Source organism: Podarcis muralis, chromosome 16 (assembly GCF_964188315.1).
Source record: "Podarcis muralis chromosome 16, rPodMur119.hap1.1, whole genome shotgun sequence".
Taxonomy (NCBI): Eukaryota; Metazoa; Chordata; class Lepidosauria; order Squamata; family Lacertidae; genus Podarcis; species Podarcis muralis.
Window position 1 is genome coordinate 912,470 of NC_135670.1, and position 21,559 is coordinate 934,028.

The 21,559-nt window shown below is 47.7% G+C and overlaps 2 protein-coding genes across 6 annotated transcripts in view; both read left to right on the forward strand.

Moving 5' to 3' along the window:
• Positions 1 to 21,559, forward strand: part of LOC114587179 (T-lymphocyte surface antigen Ly-9-like) — a 52,562-nt gene that overhangs the window by 14,710 nt on the left and 16,293 nt on the right. For all 5 annotated transcript variants that reach the window (XM_077920599.1, XM_077920595.1, XM_077920596.1 and 2 more), the window contains exon 4: positions 216 to 515. In XM_077920599.1, coding sequence (XP_077776725.1) covers positions 216 to 515 — 300 coding nt within the window. The remainder of the gene's footprint in view (positions 1 to 215; positions 516 to 21,559) is intronic.
• LOC144325846 (uncharacterized) lies at positions 11,735 to 19,666 on the forward strand. The gene is made up of 6 exons (XM_077920602.1): positions 11,735 to 11,892; positions 12,838 to 13,173; positions 13,253 to 13,306; positions 14,618 to 14,710; positions 16,394 to 16,482; positions 18,448 to 19,666. The coding sequence occupies exons 1-6, from the start codon at positions 11,826 to 11,828 to the stop codon at positions 18,475 to 18,477; spliced, it is 669 nt and encodes a 222-aa protein (XP_077776728.1). The 5' UTR covers positions 11,735 to 11,825; the 3' UTR covers positions 18,478 to 19,666.

The following is a 21,559-nucleotide window of genomic DNA, read 5'->3' on the forward strand; positions in this document are numbered from 1 at the left end:
ACCTTCCCTGTGGAACGCCCTCCCATCAGATGTCAAAGGGATAAAGAACTACACAACTTTTAGGAGACATCTGAAAGCTGCCTTGTATTGGGAAGATTTTAATGTTTGGTGTTTTACTGTGTTTTTATATTCTGTTGGAAGCCTCCCAGAGTGGCTGGGGTAACGCAGTCAGGCATACAAAGAATAAAATATTTTTAAAAATTCATTTCTAACAGAGCCAGTGCGGGAGCCGCAGGTCACCCATAAACTGATCTCCAACGCGCCTGATGGCTGCAATGTATCCCTGCGGTGCCAGGCATCAGGAAAGGGAGACTTCCGTGTCTCCTGGAAAAGAGGGAATCCCCTCAGAGCCCTAGGCGAGAGCCCAAACTGGCACCAACTCTGTGACAGTGGGGAAGATCTCCATCTGTTCTGGCATCGCAACGCCTCAGATGCCAACATCACCTGCCTGGTGAGCAATCCGGCTGATCAGAAGAACATTTCCATCAACCTCCTCAGCCTCTGCCCAGCTGAAGGTAAGGAACCCCTGGCCCATTTCCCCATTAGCCTTCCTTTATTTAATGGATTTGTATCCTGCCTTTCTCCAAGTTTGTTTTATTTGTCAAAATATTTGTATACTGCTGGCCGCAAAAAAGATATCAAAGCGATTTACAGCAACAAAACCATAAAACCGTATAAGAAAAGTTAAAAAGAGACATCAGTTAACTGTCTGGATTAATTAATTAGCTCTGGAGCCCACTGAAGATTCCCAGACTCCTCCCTCTATTGTGTGGGCAGGTATTCCCTCTCCCTACCTGGCCTGGTCACCTTGGCAACGCCTCCCTAGGCTGGATTGGGCAACTGGCTGAGGTAGGCAGAGACCTCCAGGTATCTCACCTGGGGAAGGCGAAGCCAAGCCTGTGCTAATGGAGCCTCACTGGGTCCAGGGGCTGCGTGTGACCCCACAAAGGGCGCCCCCCCGTTTAATGTGGGGAGCGGTCATTGTGAGAGGATCAAAATGATTGTAAAATCAGTGGAGTGTATAAATCTGAAAAGGATAAATAACATTTTTTTGACAAAAAAGACCCGAGCAATTAAAACTGCAGTTTCCCCTGATATCAGCCCAGCAGTCAAGCAGTGCCTGCGTTTTAGTTTCCAAAGGCCTGTTTGAACGGGAAGGTCTTAGTCTGCCGGCAGACTAAGGAGACCAGAGAGGGAGCCAGTCAAACCTCTTCCCAGGTCACCACCAGCTCTGATTGTGATGGCCTGGGATTCGGACTCGGAGGCTGAACCTGAAGGATTCCCCACCTCCAGAACCAGCTGAGCCGGGGGATGAGCCTGAAGGGTCCTCACCTGTGCCGGATCCTCAGGTGCAGGCACCAGCTGAGCCTGCTCTGGCTCCTGAGGTGATGGAAGACCCATTGCCTGCAGGTGCTCCACTCCCAGCCCCGTCAGGGGAAGCTGAGGTTGCCTCTGGGTCCGGTCACCCTCCAGCCTCTCTTGAGCTGCAGAGGCTCAGGGCAGAGAGGCGAAGGGAACTAAGTTCCCTCAGGAGGAGTGCTCGCCTTAGGTGAGTCACCTGAGGATTGGGGCCGCCCTATGCCTCGGGGCAGATAAAAACCACTCAGCCCCAGTCCCAGCTTGCGGGAGCAACTTTGTAGGTTGCTCGTTCCTGCCTGAACCCAGCCCTGCGTTCCTGCCCTCACCTGACTCTCTGCCCTGCACCCAGCTCCAGCTTTTACAGACTGCCTCCAAATTGCACCTTCGACCTTGGCCTGGACTCGGACCTCGCCTCTTGGTTGCCCCACCGGACCAGCACACTGATGGTGTTGGGACCGAGAGGAGGTGCTCATCTGAGGGACTTGGCACCCGGCCAGCTCCGTAAAGGGAGATACAATATTTTGGGTAACCTGGATCTAAGCCACGTAGGTCTTTAGAAGTCAAAACCAGCATTCTTCTTCTCTTTCTCACAGGGAGGGACGAAGCAAGCACCATGGGGGCACGTGTTGGCGGGTGTGTGGTGAACACACAGGGTCCCCGGACGTTTCACTGTCTACTGATTCCTGTGCCACCACTTTATTTCTCGCTGCCCCCACCCAGGCCCTACCTGGGACAATACTGAATCCAGTCAGAGTTAAATTGGAACGTAAACTTTTGTTTATTTACAGTGGTACCTCGGGTTAAGTACTTAATTCGTTCCAGAGGTCTGTTCTTAACCTGAAACTGTTCTTAACCTGAAGCACCACTTTAGCTAGTGGGGCCCAATTAGCTAATTGGTGGTGTCACCCTCCCTGTGGAACGCCCTCCCATCAGATGTCAAAGGGATAAAGAACTACCAGACTTTTAGAAGACATCTGAAGGCAGCCCTGTTCAGGGAAGCTTTTAATGTATTTTAATATTTTGTTGGAAGCCACCCAGAGTGTCTGGGGAAACCCAGCCAGATGGGCGGGGTTATGTATGTATGTATACATAAATAATAAAAAAATATTAACAATAAAATAATAATAAGAAGAAGAATAAGTTCTGGAAAGCCCTGGTGCAAAAACAGCATAAGTTTTTCATTCATTTAAGGAGGGTAACCAAGATGACCAAGGGTCTGAAAACCAAGCCTTATGAGGAAGGTTGAGGGAGTTGGGGATGTTTCGCCTGGAGAAGAGCGGAGGGACGGGTGATATGAGACCCACCTTGGCGATTTGATGGCAATTTGGATGGATTCTTGAGCTGGGATTCCTGCATTGCTGGGGGCTGGACTAGATGAGCCCTGGGGCTCCCTTCCAGTTCTGCAATTCTATCATGTCACCTCCTCTGCAAGTGTATTAAATAAGTTGAAATGAAATGATGCTTATCCCTTAAAGCACTGTGCAGTGCTACCTCTGGATGCGAGTAGACCGTAATATGTGACTGCGCGTGTCGCGTTTTGCCGCTTCTGCGCATGTGCGTGACGTCATTTTGAGTGCGCATGCGCGAGCGGCAAAACCCGAAAGTAATGTGCTCCGTTACTTCCAGGTCGCCGCGGAGCGTAACTTGAAAACACTCAACCTGAAGCATATTTCATAGAATCCTTGAGTTGGAAGAGACCACAAGGGCCATCGAGTCCAACCCCCTGCCAAGCAGGGGGTTTTAACCCGAGATATGACTGTATTCAGTTTGAGTAATGAGCCGTTAAGTTGGTTCCCTGAAAACTGGACTTTGGCTTCCTGTATTCCAAAACTGCAAAATTGGGATGGAGTGTTCGGCAGTCCAGGCAGCTGTGTGGTATATACTGCATTTGCTCAGCTAGAAAAGCAAATTAAGGTTTTGTGACAGCCCAGCTCTCATTCTGCCTGGAGAAAAGCTGAAATCAGTTCACTATCTTTTCTGATGCCCTCCGTTGTTGTTGCTGTCGCCCTCAAGGGACAATTTTTGCTTATTATTGCAGGTGCAAATCAGAATAATTTTTGGATTATTTTGGGGAGTATTTTTGGGCTCGTTGTTGCTCCCGTTGCTCTCGTTGCTCTCGGACTCCTCATCTATTGGAAGTGGGAAGCATTAACATCCAGATTTCAAACGGTAGGAATGTGTGTGTGTTATTCTTCTGCCCCTCTCATCTGAGTTTGGGTTGCCACTTATTGTTTTCCCTTCCTCTTTGTTTATCCTGAGCGGCAGAATCTGGGCAGTTCCTCCAAATGATGTGTTTCATTTTACGTGCCACAGTTTTTACATCCGCAAGGCCAAAGGCACAGTTGGGTGCCAACTGTAATGCTTCCTCTAGTGCTTTCTCTCAAGTATTTCCGAATAAGGTTGGAACTCCACGAAGATTGGAATCCTCTTTACAAAACTGCTTTTAAAAAGAAGGGTGTGTGTGAAGGAGGCATGTTCTTTGTTCTGCCTGCCAAAATGGGAGGCTTTTGGCTGATAAACAACCCACAAGTTTCGAGGTTTCCACATTTAAACCCATTAGTGAATATTCCTGGGTTATTTTCAGGAAGTCTGGAAGTCAGGAGCATGTCCCTCTATCAGTGGGGGGAGGAAAAGTGCTGCCGCACCTGCCACCCACTGGGTGTGTGTGTGTGTGTTGTATTGTGTGCTGAGATTCCTCCTGTCTGGTTGATGGAGCTCCTTTGTAGCACCATGCCCAGGACGCCAGTTGTGTCTGGGTTTAGGTGGGCTCAATTCTGTTTTAGGAGCTGGTGCCAGGCCCAGCAAACTAGATCCTCTTAAGTCTCACCTAAGGATCCTCACCATTAACTTAATCAACAGCCCTGTTTCTTCCTTTGCCTGCAGGTTTTCTGCCGCAAGAATTCCACATCCAACACAACTGAATTGCAGGAAGTGGTAACTTCGCCAAGTGCCTCTCAAAATGGCTATTTAGCATGTCCACCTTCGGAGCCAGACGAAACCAGTGACTCCACCCCACAGACCACGTGAAAACTCCTGAGGGGTCTTGGCAGACCTCTTTCTGATTTTTGCAGAGTACCATGCCACGGACTGTTTTTAATTCGATTTTTACTACTTCCCTTATTTCTTATATTGCACTTTGTTGCATTACAATTTGCACTGGATATAATTTAAATTGCAATGCAGTACAATGCAATACAAGGAAGTTCAATGTGAATATTTAATGTGATGGACGGTGCCATCTCCTGCCTTCAAGCACAAATTCGCAGACAACCCACAGGGCTCCTGTCTGCTCAAAAGATTTCAAAATACTCTTCTTGGAGGTTCTGTTAATTGGGACTGTGTGAATCATATCAGTTCATTTTTGGGATTGCTTCCTTTCTCCTTTTTATAAGCTCACATTTGGTTCATCACATTTTCACATTGATTTGCTGGGGAAGCCCTAGACTATGTCCAAGCACTGATTGTGGCTTGGGGGACCATCCAGTCATATGGAAGGCTTCCTGATCTGCTTGCGGTTCTCCTAGAAGCATTTCAGCAGCTGTCACGCAGAGTACACTGTGGGACGCAATGGACCTCCTGCCTGATGTCCTGTGCAATAAGCTGCGATCAAATGCCATTTTCTTCTCTGACATTTGAATGTGTTTTTATTTTTAACTATAGCGCTTTTATCACTATAGCATTCTTGGTCTTCCTGTAGGACTTCCAGTGGGTGGGGTAGGATATAATTTTGACGCTTATGGTGCAATGAATTTAAGGAAAACTCAACCTTTGTAATCATGATTGGCAGAGCTGTGTTTCTAGGAAAAGGTGCCGGAACACCTCTCTCGTTCTCTTAGAATGGCAATGGCACCCACCTGAGACGTGTCAGAAATGAGTTCTGGCAAGTTCTAGCTGAAAAAATATCCCATATTTATTAAAGTAATATACAAAGTTAATATACAGCATTATTTATTAAAGCATTATATTATAGTATTTGCACATTTTATACTGAGCTCTATTTTTTTATCTTGGTGGTATAACTCTAGACTTGAAGTGCCTGCCCGTGCAGCAATTTCAGTGAGATCTTTGGATTTAAAATAGGACAAATTTCTGACAGGCCTTTTAAAGAAAAAGCTTTGAAGTTCAAATAGTGTGTAGTTTTCAATGTCTTTTATTCCTGTTTATGGGCTGCACAGCTTTGAATTGTTTTAAAATGTCTCTTCTGGGGAAAAATAATAATTTGCACTGCTTTAAAATCTGGTCCAAGTCATTTACAAATTAGCCTCTATGCAGGTGATGTAGATCTAATATTGGAAGAGCCAGGAATATTAGTACCACCACTGAAAATCTTGGGGGCATTTAGAACAGGTTTCTGGATGTAAAATTAATCAGAATGGCTATACACTGGTACCTTGGTTTAAGAACAGCTTAGTTTATGAACGGCTTGCATTAAGAACGCTCGAAACCCGGAAAAAGGTGTTTTGGTTTGTGAACTTTGCCTTGGAAGCAGAACATGTTCTGCTTCCTGTTGAGTGTAAATTGAGTCCCCCGTTGCTATGGGAAAGCACCCCTTGGTTTAAGAACGCTTTGGTTTAAGAATGGACTTCTGAAACGGATTAAGTTCGCAAACCAAGGTACCACTGTGCTGTATACAACAAATGTGGCATCTCCAAGGAAACGCCCATTAAAAAATTAGGTATATGGGTAATTGAGTCCTCTGGACGACGTAACATCTTGTAATCTACCCTGAGAGGTTAAAATGGATATGAAGAAGTCTTAAAACATTTCAGTAACTGAAAGGAACTTGCTTCCATGCACTTTGTATTACTTTTTAGATTATACCATTGGAAGTGAATAACTCCTTGCTTACCTCTGCTATGCGTCCAGTAGCCTAGAAAAACAATTTAGCCTTAAAAACCAGGACAACCTTTTCTGGAACACCTTGGCAGCTGCAAAACGTTGGTTGATCCTACCAGCACTCCTGACCAATCTTACAGGGATGGAATTGTTTAACGCTACATAAACTGGTGAAAAATTGTAATTGTATTCAGGTTACTGTGAAAAAGGGCTGTATTTTAAACACTGATCATAGGATTTGGTAAGGTCTAGTGTTTTACCATTGCAAAGGTAGGGGGTGAGTTAACCCCAAGGGCTTGGTCTTGAGCTCCTGGATAGAGTTTGAAAGTGTTTGCACACGGTTTCAACCGGCTTGCTAAACCCTCTGTGATTTAGGCCTTGCCAGTGGCGTAGCGTGGGGGGTGCAGGGGGGGCTGGCTGCACTGGGCGCAACATCTGGGGGTTAGGGTTAGGGGGCGCAAATCCACAGGTTAGGGGGCGCAAATCCACGGGTTAGGGGGCGCAAATTACTTGCCTTGCCCCGGGTGCTGACAACCCACGCTACGCCACTGGGTCTTGCCCTGCATGCAAAGACAGGCTCTGGCGAACTGAGCGGGCCAGACCAAGGGTGGCTCCAGCAGTCGAGAAGGCGGTTTCCACACATGCTGTAGAGGGAAGTTGAAAGGCTCCTTTGCCTCTGTGATATTGATTGGCTACTTCCTCTAATGTTGTATCGACTGAATGTTATCCTTTGTGAATCCACTGTACATTTCCTGCTTAAGAACTGTGAAATAATGCGTGCTAGCAATATTTTGTTAGGCAAAAAGCTGCTAATAATGTTCTAATTGTTTAGAGTGAAGGGAGCCAATCTTAATGGAAGGAAAACACTGGTGCTCAATCTCCGCTGTATTACTCAGGAGTAAACCCTGCACAAAATGGCTCAGGAATAAACCCTGCACAAATCCAGAGTGGAGTCCCTAAGGCAGTTGGAGGGTGCCTTGTACGTCCCCTTCCTCAAACTCCTGCAGCCAAGCTGGTGCTCTGCTTTTCTTTGGGGTCTTCTCTTCTGGGAAGCCCTGGACCTCCAAGCGCATTGTCCAGGCTTCTGCCCCAGGGAGACAGCTTTGGTGCTACTCGAGACAGATGGATGCCAACTGAGGATGCCAATAGCAATAAAATATGCCAGTGAAGTATCTTTTAGAGTCTTAAGAGACGAAGAATGCACATATACACCTCGTCTCTTTGTCTTAGTGTTAGCTCCTTGGAGCCAACCAGCTTGAAGCAAGCTGTGAAAATGGAGATAGAAGGAAGTCTACGTTTTCTTTTCCTTCTCTCTCTCTCTCTCTTGTTTATGTATCTGTTCTTTCCAATTCCTTTTTCTACCTTGTAGTTTTGTAAGCTTTTTTAATGTATATTTTTGTGTTTTTAATTTCATAATTCATTTAAATGTATTTGTATGCATGTAGAAATTAAAATAAAATAAAGGACAAAAAGGGAGGTAGAATTACCAGCTGTGCCTTACACGACGACCAGCAATGTATGAACAAATTTATGTAGCTGACACCCTGTATCTTTTGTTGGTTTTGTAATGTTTGAAACTCAAGTCCTTTTAAGTAAAGCTTTGAAAACCATATTTGGGATCAAAGAGTTTTATTTCCACACAAAAGTCAGCAGAGATTAAAAAAACAAACAAACTCCATTTGCTTCAACACTCTCAATACATTTGCCATGTTGGCAGCTGGAAGAAGGAGTCCAGCAGCATCGGAAGGAGGGCATATTCCCCAAAGGTTTGGAGCCTGGAGCGCCATGGAATGAGGTTTGGCCACAGAGTGGCCCCTAAGTCTCAGGTTGCCTGCCTGTGCCACCCGGGGCCATCCCTGCCTTTGGCTACAGAGAACGGTGCCTAGTTAGTGGCCTTAGTTTGCAGATCGGGGCCAGAGAACAGGGCGTTTGTGGCCCCCAAGTCCTCTCCATCACCCTACTGAGCTTGGGGGTGTTGTGGGACTCTCCACACCAGCCACCGTCCCTGACCATGTGCCACGCTGGCTGCTGGGGACAGTGGCTGTTGGGAGTCCGGGAACACCCAGAGGGCAGCATGTTGCACAACACACCAGTCAAAACCAAATAAAAAACATTCCTTCCAGTAGCACCTTAAAGGGACCTCCCCAGAGTCGGCCATGCGTCCCTTAGTAGCACCTTAGAGACCAGCTAAGTTTGTTCTTGGTATGAGCTTTCGTGTGCATGCACAGATACACTGAAGCAGAAGTCACCAGACCCTTATATATAGTGAGAGGGCGGGGAGGGTTCACCCATTCCCACCACCCTTCTGAGTAATACCCTTCCCTGGTCCCTGAGTCAAGTCAAATACACCCCTTTGTTTTGTCTAGGCTTTATCCCACTATGGGACGCGGGTGGCGCTGTGGGTTAAACCACAGAGCCTAGGGCTTGCTGATCAGATGGTTGACAGTTCGAATCCCCACGACAGGGTGAGCTCCCGTTGCTCGATTCCTGCTCCTGCCAACCTAGCAGTTCGAAAGCACCTCAAAGTGCAAGTAGATAAATAGGTACCGCTCTGGCAGGAAGGTAAATGGCGTTTCCGTGCGCTGCTCTGGTTCACCAGAAGCGGCTTAGTCATGCTGGCCACATGACCCGGAAGTTGGACGCCGGCTCCCTCGGCCAATAAAGCGAGATGAGCTCTGCAACCCCAGAATTGGTCACAACTGGACCTAACGGTTAGGGGTCCCTTTACCTTTACCATCCCATTATGGGGCAGGTAAGCATTGTGATTGAGATGGTTATCTGTCTAACACTCTTGGAGCAGGATATCACTAGTTATGACTTCAGTGATTATGGTGGGCTCTCACCCACTTCCCTGGGTCCTAAATGCCGTTGGAACTGAGAAGATACAACAGGTGATTTCTTATGAATGTCTAAAGTTTTCTCACTGAGCCTGTACATAGATACATTTATCAGCAAATTGCTGCATTTGGTAATGTGCAGCGGAGGCTCTTCGTCTTTGCCTTGCGGTGTGCAGAGGGAAGGCTCGTGAGACAATATCTCGGTAACAATGCCAAACACACACACACACACACACACACACAGAGAGAGAGAGAGAGAGAGAGAGAGAGAGAGTTTCGTCTGCCTCACGGCACAGTTCCCTGAATCAAGAAGCATTGCAAAATAACCTTTGCAGAGAAAAAAAGAAAAGAAAAGAAAACAGGAAGTGGTGATGTTATCCACATCAAGACGCACAGATAACCGCCCTTGTCTCAGGCAAGCTGCTGGTCTCTCCAGGTCCTTTGGAAGGGTAAGTTCTGTTCTGGGACTGGGGAGGAGGGTCAGCTGATTCACCAAGGTCCAGTCTTTCTGAACTTGGTGCACCTTCATCACTGAACCCAGAGCAGCTGGGCTGATCCCTTGTGCTCCATCTTGACCACTGAGATCATCTGATGGGACACGTCTGGGGGTTTCTCAGGCAGGGCTTTGCTTGGCACAGGGCCTTGTGGGTGGCAGGTCCTACTCTGGAACTCCCTGCTGGCAGAAGAGGTTCAGCAGGAATCCTTGCTGCCTGTGAGCCAAGTACTGTGGTACCTTGGGTTACAGACGCTTCAGGTTACAGATGCTTCAGGTTGCAGACTCTGCTAACCCAGAAATAGTGCTTCAGGTTAAGAACTTTGCTTCAGGATGAGAACAGAAATTGTGCAACGGCAGCAGGAGGCCCCATTAGATAAAGTGGTGCTTCAGGTTAAGAACAGTTTCAGGTTAAGAACGGACCTCCGGAATGAATTAAGTTCTTAACCCGAGGTATCACTGTAGTTGCATGAAGTGGGGAAGGAGGCTAATGTGGTGGGATGGCTGGAGGTTGGTGGGCAGAGCCAGCCCCTAGGACTCACATAACTTCGCAAAGTCATCCCCCCAAATAGAATGCCTGAGTTCAAAGCCCCCACTTGGCCATCATGAAGCTCCCTGGAGGTCATGATCTTGGGGTCCAGCCACTGCCTCTCAGCCTAACCTACCTCACAGGGTTGATGTGGGGTTTAAATGAGGAGGGCAAGAACCATCTATGCCACCTTGAGCTCCTCAAGAGAACAGGTGAGATAGAAAGGCAATAAGAAAGTGAATAAGATTAAGCCCTGAGATGTGTAAGATGGCAACTCGGGAGAAGAGAGCCCCTGAGCATCTAACCCAGTGCTGCTGTTGTTTTAAATGAGCTAATAACAACAATAATAATAATTTATTATTTATACCCCGCCCATCTGGCTGGGTTTCCCCAGCCACTCTGGGCGGCTTCCAACACAATATTAAAATACAATAATACAGTAATCAAACTTCCCTAAACAACTATTGTTGCACTCAGTGCAGAAATTAGGGAAAGGCTGTATTATGGCTAGGTCCAGTGCTTTCCCCCCAAGACAAATACAGTGGAACCTCGGTTCTCGAACGTCTCCGTTGAGCAGCGTTTCGGAACCTGAACGCCGAAACCCCGGAAGGAAATGCTTCCATTTTCAAACGCGCCTCGGAAGTCGAATTTTCTCAATTTTCAATTCTCTCAAATGAATTTGCTGACAGCCCTTTGTGCCTTGGTTTCCGAATGTTTCGGAAGTCGAACGGTCTTCCTGAATGGATCACATTTGAAAACTGAGGTTCAGCTGTAAGTGCTGGAACTTACCATGAAGTGGTTAGAGTAAGTCGACTTGGGGCAGCCCTGAACAGATGCTGGTTTGACTACAGCCGGGTTCTCCACTGGTAGAGGTGTTATCAAGTATGCTTTGGGAGTTGCCCCTGGTTCTGGTGCAGGTCCGTTAAATGTGCCCTGACTCCTTTCTGTAGACTCGCATGCGCTGGCCAGCTTCTGTTCTGACTTGAAATGTTCGTTTGGGGCTTCTCAGAAGTACATAAAGGCAAGAAGGGGGCAAGGGGAGTGCTGACCTGCAATGGTGCCCACCTGAGAGGTGCCAGAAATGTGCTCTGTTGCCCTCTGGCTGGGAAGAAAGACTGGGTAGGTCACTAATGCAGGCGAATAAGGTAAAGGTAAAGAGACCCCTGACCATTAGGTCCAGTTGTGACCGACTCTGGGGTTGCGGCGCTCATCTCGCTTTACTGGCCGAGGGAGCTGGCGTGCAGCTTCCGGGTCATGTGGCCAGCAGGACTAAGATGCTTCTGGCGAACCAGAGCAGTGCACGGAAATGCCATTTACCTTCCCGCCGGAGTGGTACCTATTTATCTACTTGCACTGACGTGCTTTCGAACTGCTAGGTTGGCAGGAGCTGGGACCGAACAACGGGAGCTCACCTTGTCGCAGGGATTCGAACCACTGACCTTCTGATCGGCAAGTCCTAGGCTCTGTGGTTTAACCCACAGCGCCACCCGCATCCCTAATGCAGGCGAATATGTAACATCAAAAAAGGATGTACTGTATAGTGGTGATAAGGGGACAGGAAGTGTGTTTGGAGAGATGGAGCGTGACATGAGCGTGATGAAGGAAATCTCACCCCCTCCACACCTCAGTGGCTCTCCTGGACTTGCACCACGTGCCACCGCTTGTGCCTTTGCAGGAGAAGGAAAGCAGAAGTCTTGTTTCTTGAACCACCACTTCAAATTGCTTCCTCAATAAAGTTGTTGATGCATCTATCTGTCCACCGCAGGGCAAGATGAGTGCGGGAGGTTCAAGCGAAGGCTCCCTCACCCTCTTGGGGGTCCTCATCGGCTTGTTCTTTGGTGAGTTACCAGAGGTTCACCTCAGAGGTTTCCCTGGATAGGTTTTCTTTAAAATGTATGAGCAATCACACGGGGCTGCTTAAGAAGATTGGGAATATGTTTATGAAATATACTCAGAGTCGAGAGTGCTTTTTATTCAGCTCATAGTGGTGAGGAGGAATGGAAGCTCCCCCAGAATGTCTGCTTATATACCATATTTTTCGCTCTATAACACGCACACGACCATAACACGCACATAGTTTTTAGAGGAGGAAAATCCATAGGCATGCTACCCGTAGGCATTCCCTCCATAACACGCACAGACATTTCCCCTTACTTTCTAGGAGGAAAAAAGTGAGTGTTATGGTGCCCAAAATACGGTACATTATTTACACAATGGGCCCCACGTGATTGGCCAATTCCAGGATTCTCCTGCACGCCAATCAGGTCACGGATTCACTTCCACCTGGAGCTGGATTGGGTAGCTCCTGTGGACCAGTCAGACTGCTGTATTCTGGGCCCTATTGTTCTAGGACCAATCAGACTGCTGTGTTTTGGATCCTATTCAACTCAGTACATAACAGTTTAACTCTGTCATATGCCATTTTCCCGGTCAAAATCCTCCCTAAAAACAGCCGCTGTTAGACTCTGTGTGCCAGGGCCCCTCTCTTCAAAAGCCTCAGGAGCTACTAGGTTGCGGTGGCTGAATAGATCCTTCATGTTCAGAAGCACTCTACCTTGGAATATCATTCACTGCCGGGGGGGGGGGGGGGCAGAGAGAGACAGAAGAGAGCAAGGAACACCTCTTCCTCTCCTCCTCCTCCTCCTCCTCCTCCTCCTTGATTTTCCTCTTCTTTCTAGACCTTCTTGATTTTTTCCTCCTCCTCCTCCTCCTCAATTTTCTCGTTCTTGTTCTCTGGATCTTCTTCTCCTCCTCAACTCTTTCTTCTTCCTCTTCTTCATTAGGTGCTGTTGCTAACCCGAATAAAGCTCCTCTGCATCAGGTTACTGGGATGGCTGGAAAACCAGTCCTTTTCCCTTTAAACATAACTGCTGGGAAAACTGTGCTGTGGATCAAATGGGACTTACACCCCCGAAATGGCACCCCCTTTGAGCTTGCTGTGCTCAGGAATGGACAACTGAGGACTTCCAACCCGAAAGACATGGACAGACTAGACGTGCTTAATGAGACCACGCTGCGGATCAAGGCCTTGCAGGAAAACGAGACTGGGGTTTTGAAATCTCGAGTGACATACACCACCTCCAAGATGGAAATATTCGAATTCAATCTCACTGTCTTTGGTAAGTCATGACGAATCCGTCCATTTTTGTCCATCCTTCTGAGCAATTAATAAGATGGCTGCAACTTCCCCCTTGACAGTTCCTGCACCAGAGAGTGACCCACCTGATGTGCCCAGCGTTTCCCAAAGTGAAGGTAAGCAATTCATTGTTCCCCTACCCCATTCTCCACATTTTCTGCCTGGGAAATTTAAGTATTCATATATAATTCATAGGGACACAGGTGGCGCTGTGGGTTAAACCACAGAGCCTAGGACTTGCCGATCAGAAGGTCGGCGGTTTGAATACCCACGACGGGGTGAGCGCCAGTTGCTCGGTCCCAGCTCCTGCCAACCTAGCAGTTTGAAAGCATGTCAAGTGCAAGTAGATAAATAGGTACCGCTCCGGCGGGAAGGTAAACAGCGTTTCCGTGTGCAGCTCTGGTTCGCCAGAAGCGGCTTAGTCCTGCTGGCCACATGACCCACAAGCTGTACGCCGGCTCCCTCGGCCAGTAAAGTGAGATGAGCGCCGCAACCCCAGGGTCACCTGCGACTGGACCTAATGGTCAGGGGTCCCTTTATCTTTACCTTAAGTTGTGTTTTGCTGGAAATTCTGTTGTGTGTAACATAATTTGCACCCTGTTCTCTCGAAACTGAAGCCCCTTGTGTTTTCAGTGTTCCTACATGCTTAGCTTTGGAGCACACAGAGCAGCTCTGCCTCAGTGCCCCCCCTTGTCCCCCCTTGCCTCTTATTCCACAGCCTGCCAGGGGTGCTGCCACCCACTCTGGGAACTACTAAGTTAAAGCTATTTCCAAATGCGTACATACCATGCAGGGACAGTTATTAATTCACACCATTAAGGTGCACCAAATTCCTGAGTTTTTATCACTTTGATGGCTTTGTCCTGTCCAGCAATCTATAAACATTTTAATAGAACAAAACCCTTCAGTTTAAAGCTAAAGGTAAAGGTACCCCTGCCCGTACGGGCCAGTCTTGACAGACTCTAGGGTTGTGCGCTCATCTCACTCTATAGGCCGGGAGCCAGCGCTGTCCGCAGACACTTCCGGGTCACGTGGCCAGCGTGACAAAGCTGCTCTGGTGAGCCAGCGCAGCACATGGAACGCTGTTTACCTTCCCGCTAGAAAGCGGTCCCTATTTATCTACTTGCACCCAGAGGTGCTTTCGAACTGCTAGGTTGGCAGGCGCTGGGACCGAACGACAGGAGCGCACCCCGCCGCGGAGATTCGAACCACTAACCATGCGATCGGCAAGTCCTAGGCACTGAGGTTTTATCCACAGCGCCACCCGCGTCCCTCAGTTTAAAGCTATGGAGAACTTAATAGTTTTGGATTGCAAATTGAACCCATTTGCTTATTTTCATCATTTTATCCCCTCATTTTACCTTGGGATGCGCAAACTGGCATTTTGATTGCAGAAGCCCCTAAGGAATAACGTTTGTTCATTGCAGGGGAATGGAGGACGACTCTGGTGTGCTTCATTGTTGCCATGACGGCTGCAGGTTTTCGCTTCATGCAAATAGTTTTCAGAAGGTCTGAAAGAGGTAGGGAAGAGGCGTGTTTTTGTTTATTCATAAGACTTCTCACCTGCCCTTCGCCATAAGGTCCCAGGGTGGGTTACAGCCAGGCCTAGGCCATTGCAAGGACAGATTAGAAAGGCCCCAACCAAAATGATGATGATGGGGATGGAACAACTCCCCGATGAAGAACGGTTGCAGCATTAGCTCAGTTGGTTAGAGGGTGTTGTTGATAATGCCAAGGTCGTGGGTTCGATCTCTGTACAGGCCAGTTGTGTATTCCTGCTTTTCAGGGGTTGGACCAGACCTGCCTTCCAACTCTATGATTCTGTGAGTGGCAGCCAGTGTCATTCTGAACATTTGGAACTTTTTAGTTTGGAGAAGAGGCGAGGAAGAGGCTGTCAAGAATTCTGCTCATATGGATCCAGAGCAGATCCCAATGTATAGTTAGCAGAGTGAAAACTTAAAACACGTTGCAGGATTCCCCCCAAAATAGACCAGAGGCAATTCGTATTTCATTCAGCAAAGCTACTGAAGGCAAAAGAGCATAATGGTCACAAATCCATATACATTCAGAATGGTCCATAAGAAACCCAGTTGCAGCACACTTAACTTAAAACTTTGAGAGAGCCAGTGTGGTGTAGTGGTTAAGAGCAGTGGACTCGTAATGTGGTGAACCGGGTTCGCTTCCCTGCTCCTCCACATGCAGCTGCTGGGTGACCTTGGGCCAGTCACACTTCTTTGAGGTCTCTCAGCCCCACTCACCTCACAGAGTGTTTGTTGTGGGGGAGGAAGGGAAAGGAGAATGTTAGCCGCTTTGAGACTCCTTCGGGTAGTGATAAAGTGGGATATCAAATCCAAACTCCTCCTCCTCCTCCTCCTCCTCCTCCTCCTCCTCTTCTTCTTCTTCTTCTTCTTCTTCTTCTTCTTCTTCTTCTTCTTCTTCCAATAACTTATAGTAAGACTAAAATCTTAACACTAAGCATACTATAAACAGAACACCACACCAAATGCAAACTGACAGAGGCAACACAATAGAAGTTCATTAAAAATGTACATGGCATGGGAAATGTGGTTAGAGAAAGGGTTTTCTCCCTCTCTCATCACACTGGAATTTTTTGGCCTCTGACAAAGCTGAACATTGGAAGATTCTGGACAGATAGAAGGCAGCCCTCCTTCACACAAACTATGGAACTCCCTGCCACAGCATCCATCAGCATGGATTCCTTTAAGAGGAGATGATAGACATTCATGGAGGACAGGGCTATTGATGGCTACTAGCCACAACAGCTTCACTCTTGTCTCCACAGTTGGAGGCAACAAAGCTTCTGACGACCAGTTGCTGAAGAGCACAGGAGAGGACGGATCCTGACTGTGGGTTTCAGCCACTGTGAGAAGAGGATGCTGGGCTAGATGGGCCGCTGGCCTGATCCAGCGAGCTCTTCTTGTATTCTTATGTACTTATGACTCCCTCCCTGAAACCCTCAAGAGCTCTTCCTGGTTCAAGTAGGTGATATTGAGCTGGATGGACCAGGGTCTGAGGTAGGACAAGGCAGCTTCCTCTGTCCTACCATGAAGGCATTTGGTACACCTCTGGGGGGGGGGAGTTCCACAATTTGGGGGCCACCCCCTCTGCTCTCTTGCGGATCTAGGGAGGCCGACTGGTCAATGCAGTGAGATGATCTGTATGTATTTCATTACACCCCACAGTGCCGAATAATAGACCTCCCCTGAGCTTCATTATGGGGAAGAAGCGGAGGAAGAAGAGGAGATCCTCCACAGACAAGAATTGTGACCAGGTGAGGTGATCTTGCAGAGCGGCGTGTAATAAACGAAATTCTGCCCTTATTCCCCTATGGGGGACACAAGAGCCCTTATAGAGTCCTTTGCAGGTTCTCCATCGGTCGGAGAAAATAACAGAGGCCAAGCAGAGAATATTGAGAAGCAAAGCAACTAGTAAGCCTGATCTTTATTGAACTGTTGCAACAGGGTGCTCCCCTCACACGCAGGAGAAGGAGGAGGACCCAGAACAAAGGTGTGCCCACCCTTATATAGACATTTTAAATTGCCCGCCCTGGAGTCAAAGACCACCCCCAGAAACATCATACATACATCACAGAAAGGGCGGTCTACAACAGAAATCTGAGTGCGTTGTTTACCTCCTGTCTGGCAGGTGACCTGTTAATGCTCACTTGATTGGATGCCCTGGGGAGACTGGCCAGTCTTTTGTAATGATAAGTACTTAGTTTCTGAGCCAAGTCACAGGCTCACCCTATTCATACACAGAGAGACTTACCCTTAAGACAGGATTAGTGAATGAAAAGGCAATGAGGAGGCTTTTCCATTGGAGCTTGCAGAGAAAACACCTGGTCAGCCTGGGAGTCAAAATGGCTCCATGGCTGCTCTCCTGTGCAGCTTCAGACGTGTGGCCTATATAACTATGGACGTGTTTGCTTGGTACATTTATGAACCTTTATTATATACATAAGACCTTAACTTATTTATTTCAGGCGGAACACTGGGGTGCTTTTCATTCACTCCCTCCATCAGGTGGTGCATGCACTGATAGGAACAGAGCCCAAACCAGAAGGAAGTCTCCAAGTGTTTGGGAGAACCTCAAAGTTTTCTGAAGAAGAAATTAAAAGTGAAGAGGGCAAATGAAGCCCAGAATTAGGCTTCCAAGCAGGGGAAGGGGGAGCCAGGCTGGGGCCCTCCAGATATTGATGGACCCCAGTTCCCATCCTGCTTCCTGACCAATGGTCCTGCTGGCTGCTGGGGCTGAGAGGGAGTGGGGAGTCCAGCAACCATGATGGTCATTTCAGGCCAAATTGCCCCCCCCTGCAACTGCCACTTCCCACAAATTCCAGTAACTCTTGCCAACCTTGCCCAGAACTGTCTCAGCCTTAACTGGTCACATGGACTGAGCCCCCCAAAAGAAACACGAAACAAACTTCTTATCACAAATCTGTGTGTATAAATATGCACCACCGGCCTCAGAGGTCAGGAAAGAGACACACACAGAGAGGTGGTTTATTTGGTTGGCCTAATAAAGTTATTATGGGACGCGGGTGGCGCTGTGGGTTAAACCACAGAGCCTAGGACTTGCCGATCAGAAGATTGGCACTTCGAATCCCCGCGATGGGGTGAGCTCCCGTTGCTCGGTCCCAGCTCCTGCCAACCTAGCAGTTCGAAAGCACATCAAAGTGCAAGTAGATAAATAGGTACCACTCTGGCGGGAAGGTAAAGGGCGTTTCCGTGCGCTGCTCTGGTTCGCCAGAAGCGGCTTAGTCATGCTGGCCACATGACCCGGAAGCTGTATGCTGGCTCCCTCGGCCAGTAAAGCGAGATGAGTGCCGCAACCCCAGAGTCGGTCACGACTGGACCCAATAGTCAGGGGTCTCTTTACCGTTACCTAATAAAGTTTTTGCCTTTTGGATTTTTTCCCTACAGGCCAGACTTTACTATTTCTGGATTTGTGGGACATGGTTTCCAGAAACGTTTTAAAAAGAAATGTAGAACAGAGTAAAGTGGAAGGAAGATGTTCATTGATCTAGTAGCAGAGCACACTGTCCAGGGTTCGATTTATGGACTTGGGTCACCTGAACCTTTTCTAAGCTGCCGCCTGGGCCTGCATTCTGGATCCGGTCAGGTCCTGCATAGCTGATCCTTCGTTCTTCAGCTGCTCCGTTCATTCATAGCTGGTTCTGCATGCTAGAGTGGCTCAGGTCCTGCACAGCTTGTTCTGTTTCTCTCTGTCCTTGCAGGTGGATCAGAATGGAGACAGTAAAAGGTAAAGGACCCCTGGACGGTTGAGTCCAGTCAACGGCGACTATGGGGTTGTGGCGCTCATCTCGCTTTCAGGCCGAGGGAGCCGGCTTTTGTCCACAGACACGTGGCCAGCAGGACTAAACTGCTTCTGGTGCAATGGAACGCCGTGACGGAAACCAGAGTGCATGGAAATACCGTTTACTTTCCCGCCATAGTGGTACCTCTTTATCTACTTTCACTGGCGTGCTTTCGAACTGCTAGGTTGGCAGGAGCTGGGACAGAGCAACGGGAGCTCACGGGGATTCGAACCACCAACCTTCTGATAGGCAAGCCCAAGAGCCCAGTAGTTTACACCACAGCGCCACCCGCATCCCAGAATGGAGAACGGCAGTAGCTTTCTCCCTGCCAATGAACTGCTTCTCTCCACAAAGTTTGGAGTTGATTCAGGTGTGCATCTCAGGAGTCACTATTGTTGACATCCAGCCGGCTGATGGCTTTTCTATTTTTCTTTTTAAAGAAAAGGCTACCTGAATCAGTATGCAAACTGAAGCACAGCTGTCCTTTGAAAGGTGCTAGAGGTGATTTCATTAAGAGCTTTCCCTGTGTATGGAATTGCCCCCAAAAGATGCTAGACTGTTTTCGTATGCCACTACAGCGGCATGACTTTTATTAGCTAAAAATTGGAAATTGCAAGAAATATCAACAATAGAAGAATGGCAGGTGAAGATGTTGGACTTTTTGGAGCTGGCCGACCCGACTGGAAGAATCCACGACCAGAAAGAAGAGGAGATACAAGAGGATTGGAAGAAATTTAAAGAATATTTAGCTAAATATTGTGATATAAGATAAATAGAAAATTCTTGGAAGTAATAAATAGGCTTAGGGGTAGAATAAGAATATGTGGTAGTAAATATTAAGGATTAGAATATTAATAAAGGAGAAGAGGTTAGTTAATGAAAGGAATCAACGTAATTAGAAATATGAATTTGGAGAACTGTTATATAGGGTGATATAATGAAATTCAGTCAGAGGGGATTCGAGGAAGTCAGTTATCAATGTAAGGAGAATTAGGTATTTGAAGAAATAATTTTTCTTTGTGTTTAATTTTATTGTAGTGTAGTGTGTTTTTCTTTGTTGTGTGTTTTGTTATGTCATTTTGTGATAAATATGGAAAATCAATAAAAAAACTTTTTGAAAAAATATATTTTTTTGGAAAAAGAAAAAAGAGCTTTCCCTGTATATGTGAAAAAGTGGGCAATCGCTGGGTATCCCTGGAACCACGTCTGAGAAACACTCCAAGGCCTGGTTTGCTCTCTGTGACTATTCAGTGATCTGGTTTCCCTTTGGAATCTGCTGGGGAGCAAGACTGCTGCGAAACTCCCATCTTGCTGAGCTCGGCCTGCGTATGTGTGGGAAGGAAGCTTCATGCCAGGGAAACTCTGCAAGTCTCCAGGGGAGGCCCTTCTCTTGGTCCCGCCACCTTCCCAGGCCTGCTTATGTTCTTCAGCGATTGGTCTGCCTCACTCAGTATTGCCCTCACGGACTGGCAGCAGCTCTCCAGCAAATGCTCTGCTAACTGAGCGATGGCAGTTTCCGAAAGAGCAGTTAAGATTGAATGCAGGTTTCAGGTTGCATCTAAGGCTCCTTTTGTTGTTTAGTCGTGCCCGCCTCTTTGTGACCCCCTGGACCAGAGCACACCAGGCACTCCTGTCTTCCACTGCCTCCCGCAGTTTGGTCAAACTCATGCTGGTAGCTTCGAGAACACTGTCCAACCATCTCGTCCTCTGTCGTCCCCTTCTCCTTGTGCCTTCCATCTTTCCCAAGATCAGGGTCTTTTCCAGGGAGTCTTCTCTTCTCCTGAGGTGGCCAAAGGATTGGAGCCTCAGCTTCAGGATCTGTCCTTCCAGTGAGCACTCAGGGCAGATTTCCTTCAGAATGGAGAGGTTTGATCTTCTTGCAGTCCATGGGACTCTCAAGAATCTCCTCCAGCACCAGAATTCAAAAGCATCCATTCTTCGGCGATCAGCCTTCTTGATGGTCCAGCTCTCACTTCCATACTGGGAAAACCAGAGCTTTTACTATACGGACTTTGGTGGCAAGGTGATGTCTCTGCTAGAAAGAAGATATAAACAAACTGCTCAACTCCCCCCCCTTGAGCTACACACACACACACACACACACACACACACACACACACACCCACACACACCCAATGACTCATAAGGACTCTTCTCTGCTTTGGTCATTGAGTTATGCAGACTGCCAGAAGTTCAGCAAGGAAACTGACTCACTTTTACTGACTAATCATCTGATCCCAGGTGACCAATCTGAGCCCTGTTTACACTTTGCCTGCTTTCTTGCTGACTTTGTGTTGTGATTTGTTTAAACACAGCCCTGAGCTCAAAGTTTTGCACTTTGCTTTGCAGCACATGCACAGCCATGGCTGCGAAATGTGCCGGCAAAATCTCCATGGCCTGTCTTCTCTTGGGCACTTTCATCTGCTCCTTCCTTGGTAAGTTCTGCAAATCTTGCTCGCTTGTTGAAGTGGGTCAAGGTTGTTGAAGAGAGTCAGGGAGTGAGGTTTGTCATGAAAGAGGAAGCGGGGATGGCTAAATTACAGCTGAATGAGGCGGCTCAGAGAAAGCGCTCGCTCAGTTAACAGGAAGGATATTCTGCCCATAAATTCTAACCATGTGCAGACAAATCAGAAAGAACTATGCAAAGATTTCTGTCTTGCACTTCCAGTGCTTTGATGTAACTCAGGGCAGCTCCAGAGTAATTAAACCATTAGCATTCCAGAAAAGGGAACAACATGGAAAGTGGAGAAAGCTTTTCTTCCACTGCTTTGGAGCAGTGGCGTAGCATGGGGGGTGCAGGGGGGGCCGGCCACACCGGCCGCAACATCTGGGGGTTAGGGTTAGGGGGCGCAAATCCACGGGTTAGGGAGCGCAAATTACTTGCCTTGCCCCGGGTGCTGACAACCCACGCTACGCCACTGCTCTGGAGGGCAGATTCAACCAACAGATTCAAGAAAGGAGATTTGAATTAAACATTAGGGAGAACTTTCTGATAGTAAGAGCCTCAGAAGGTGGTGGACCTAGAAGGTTT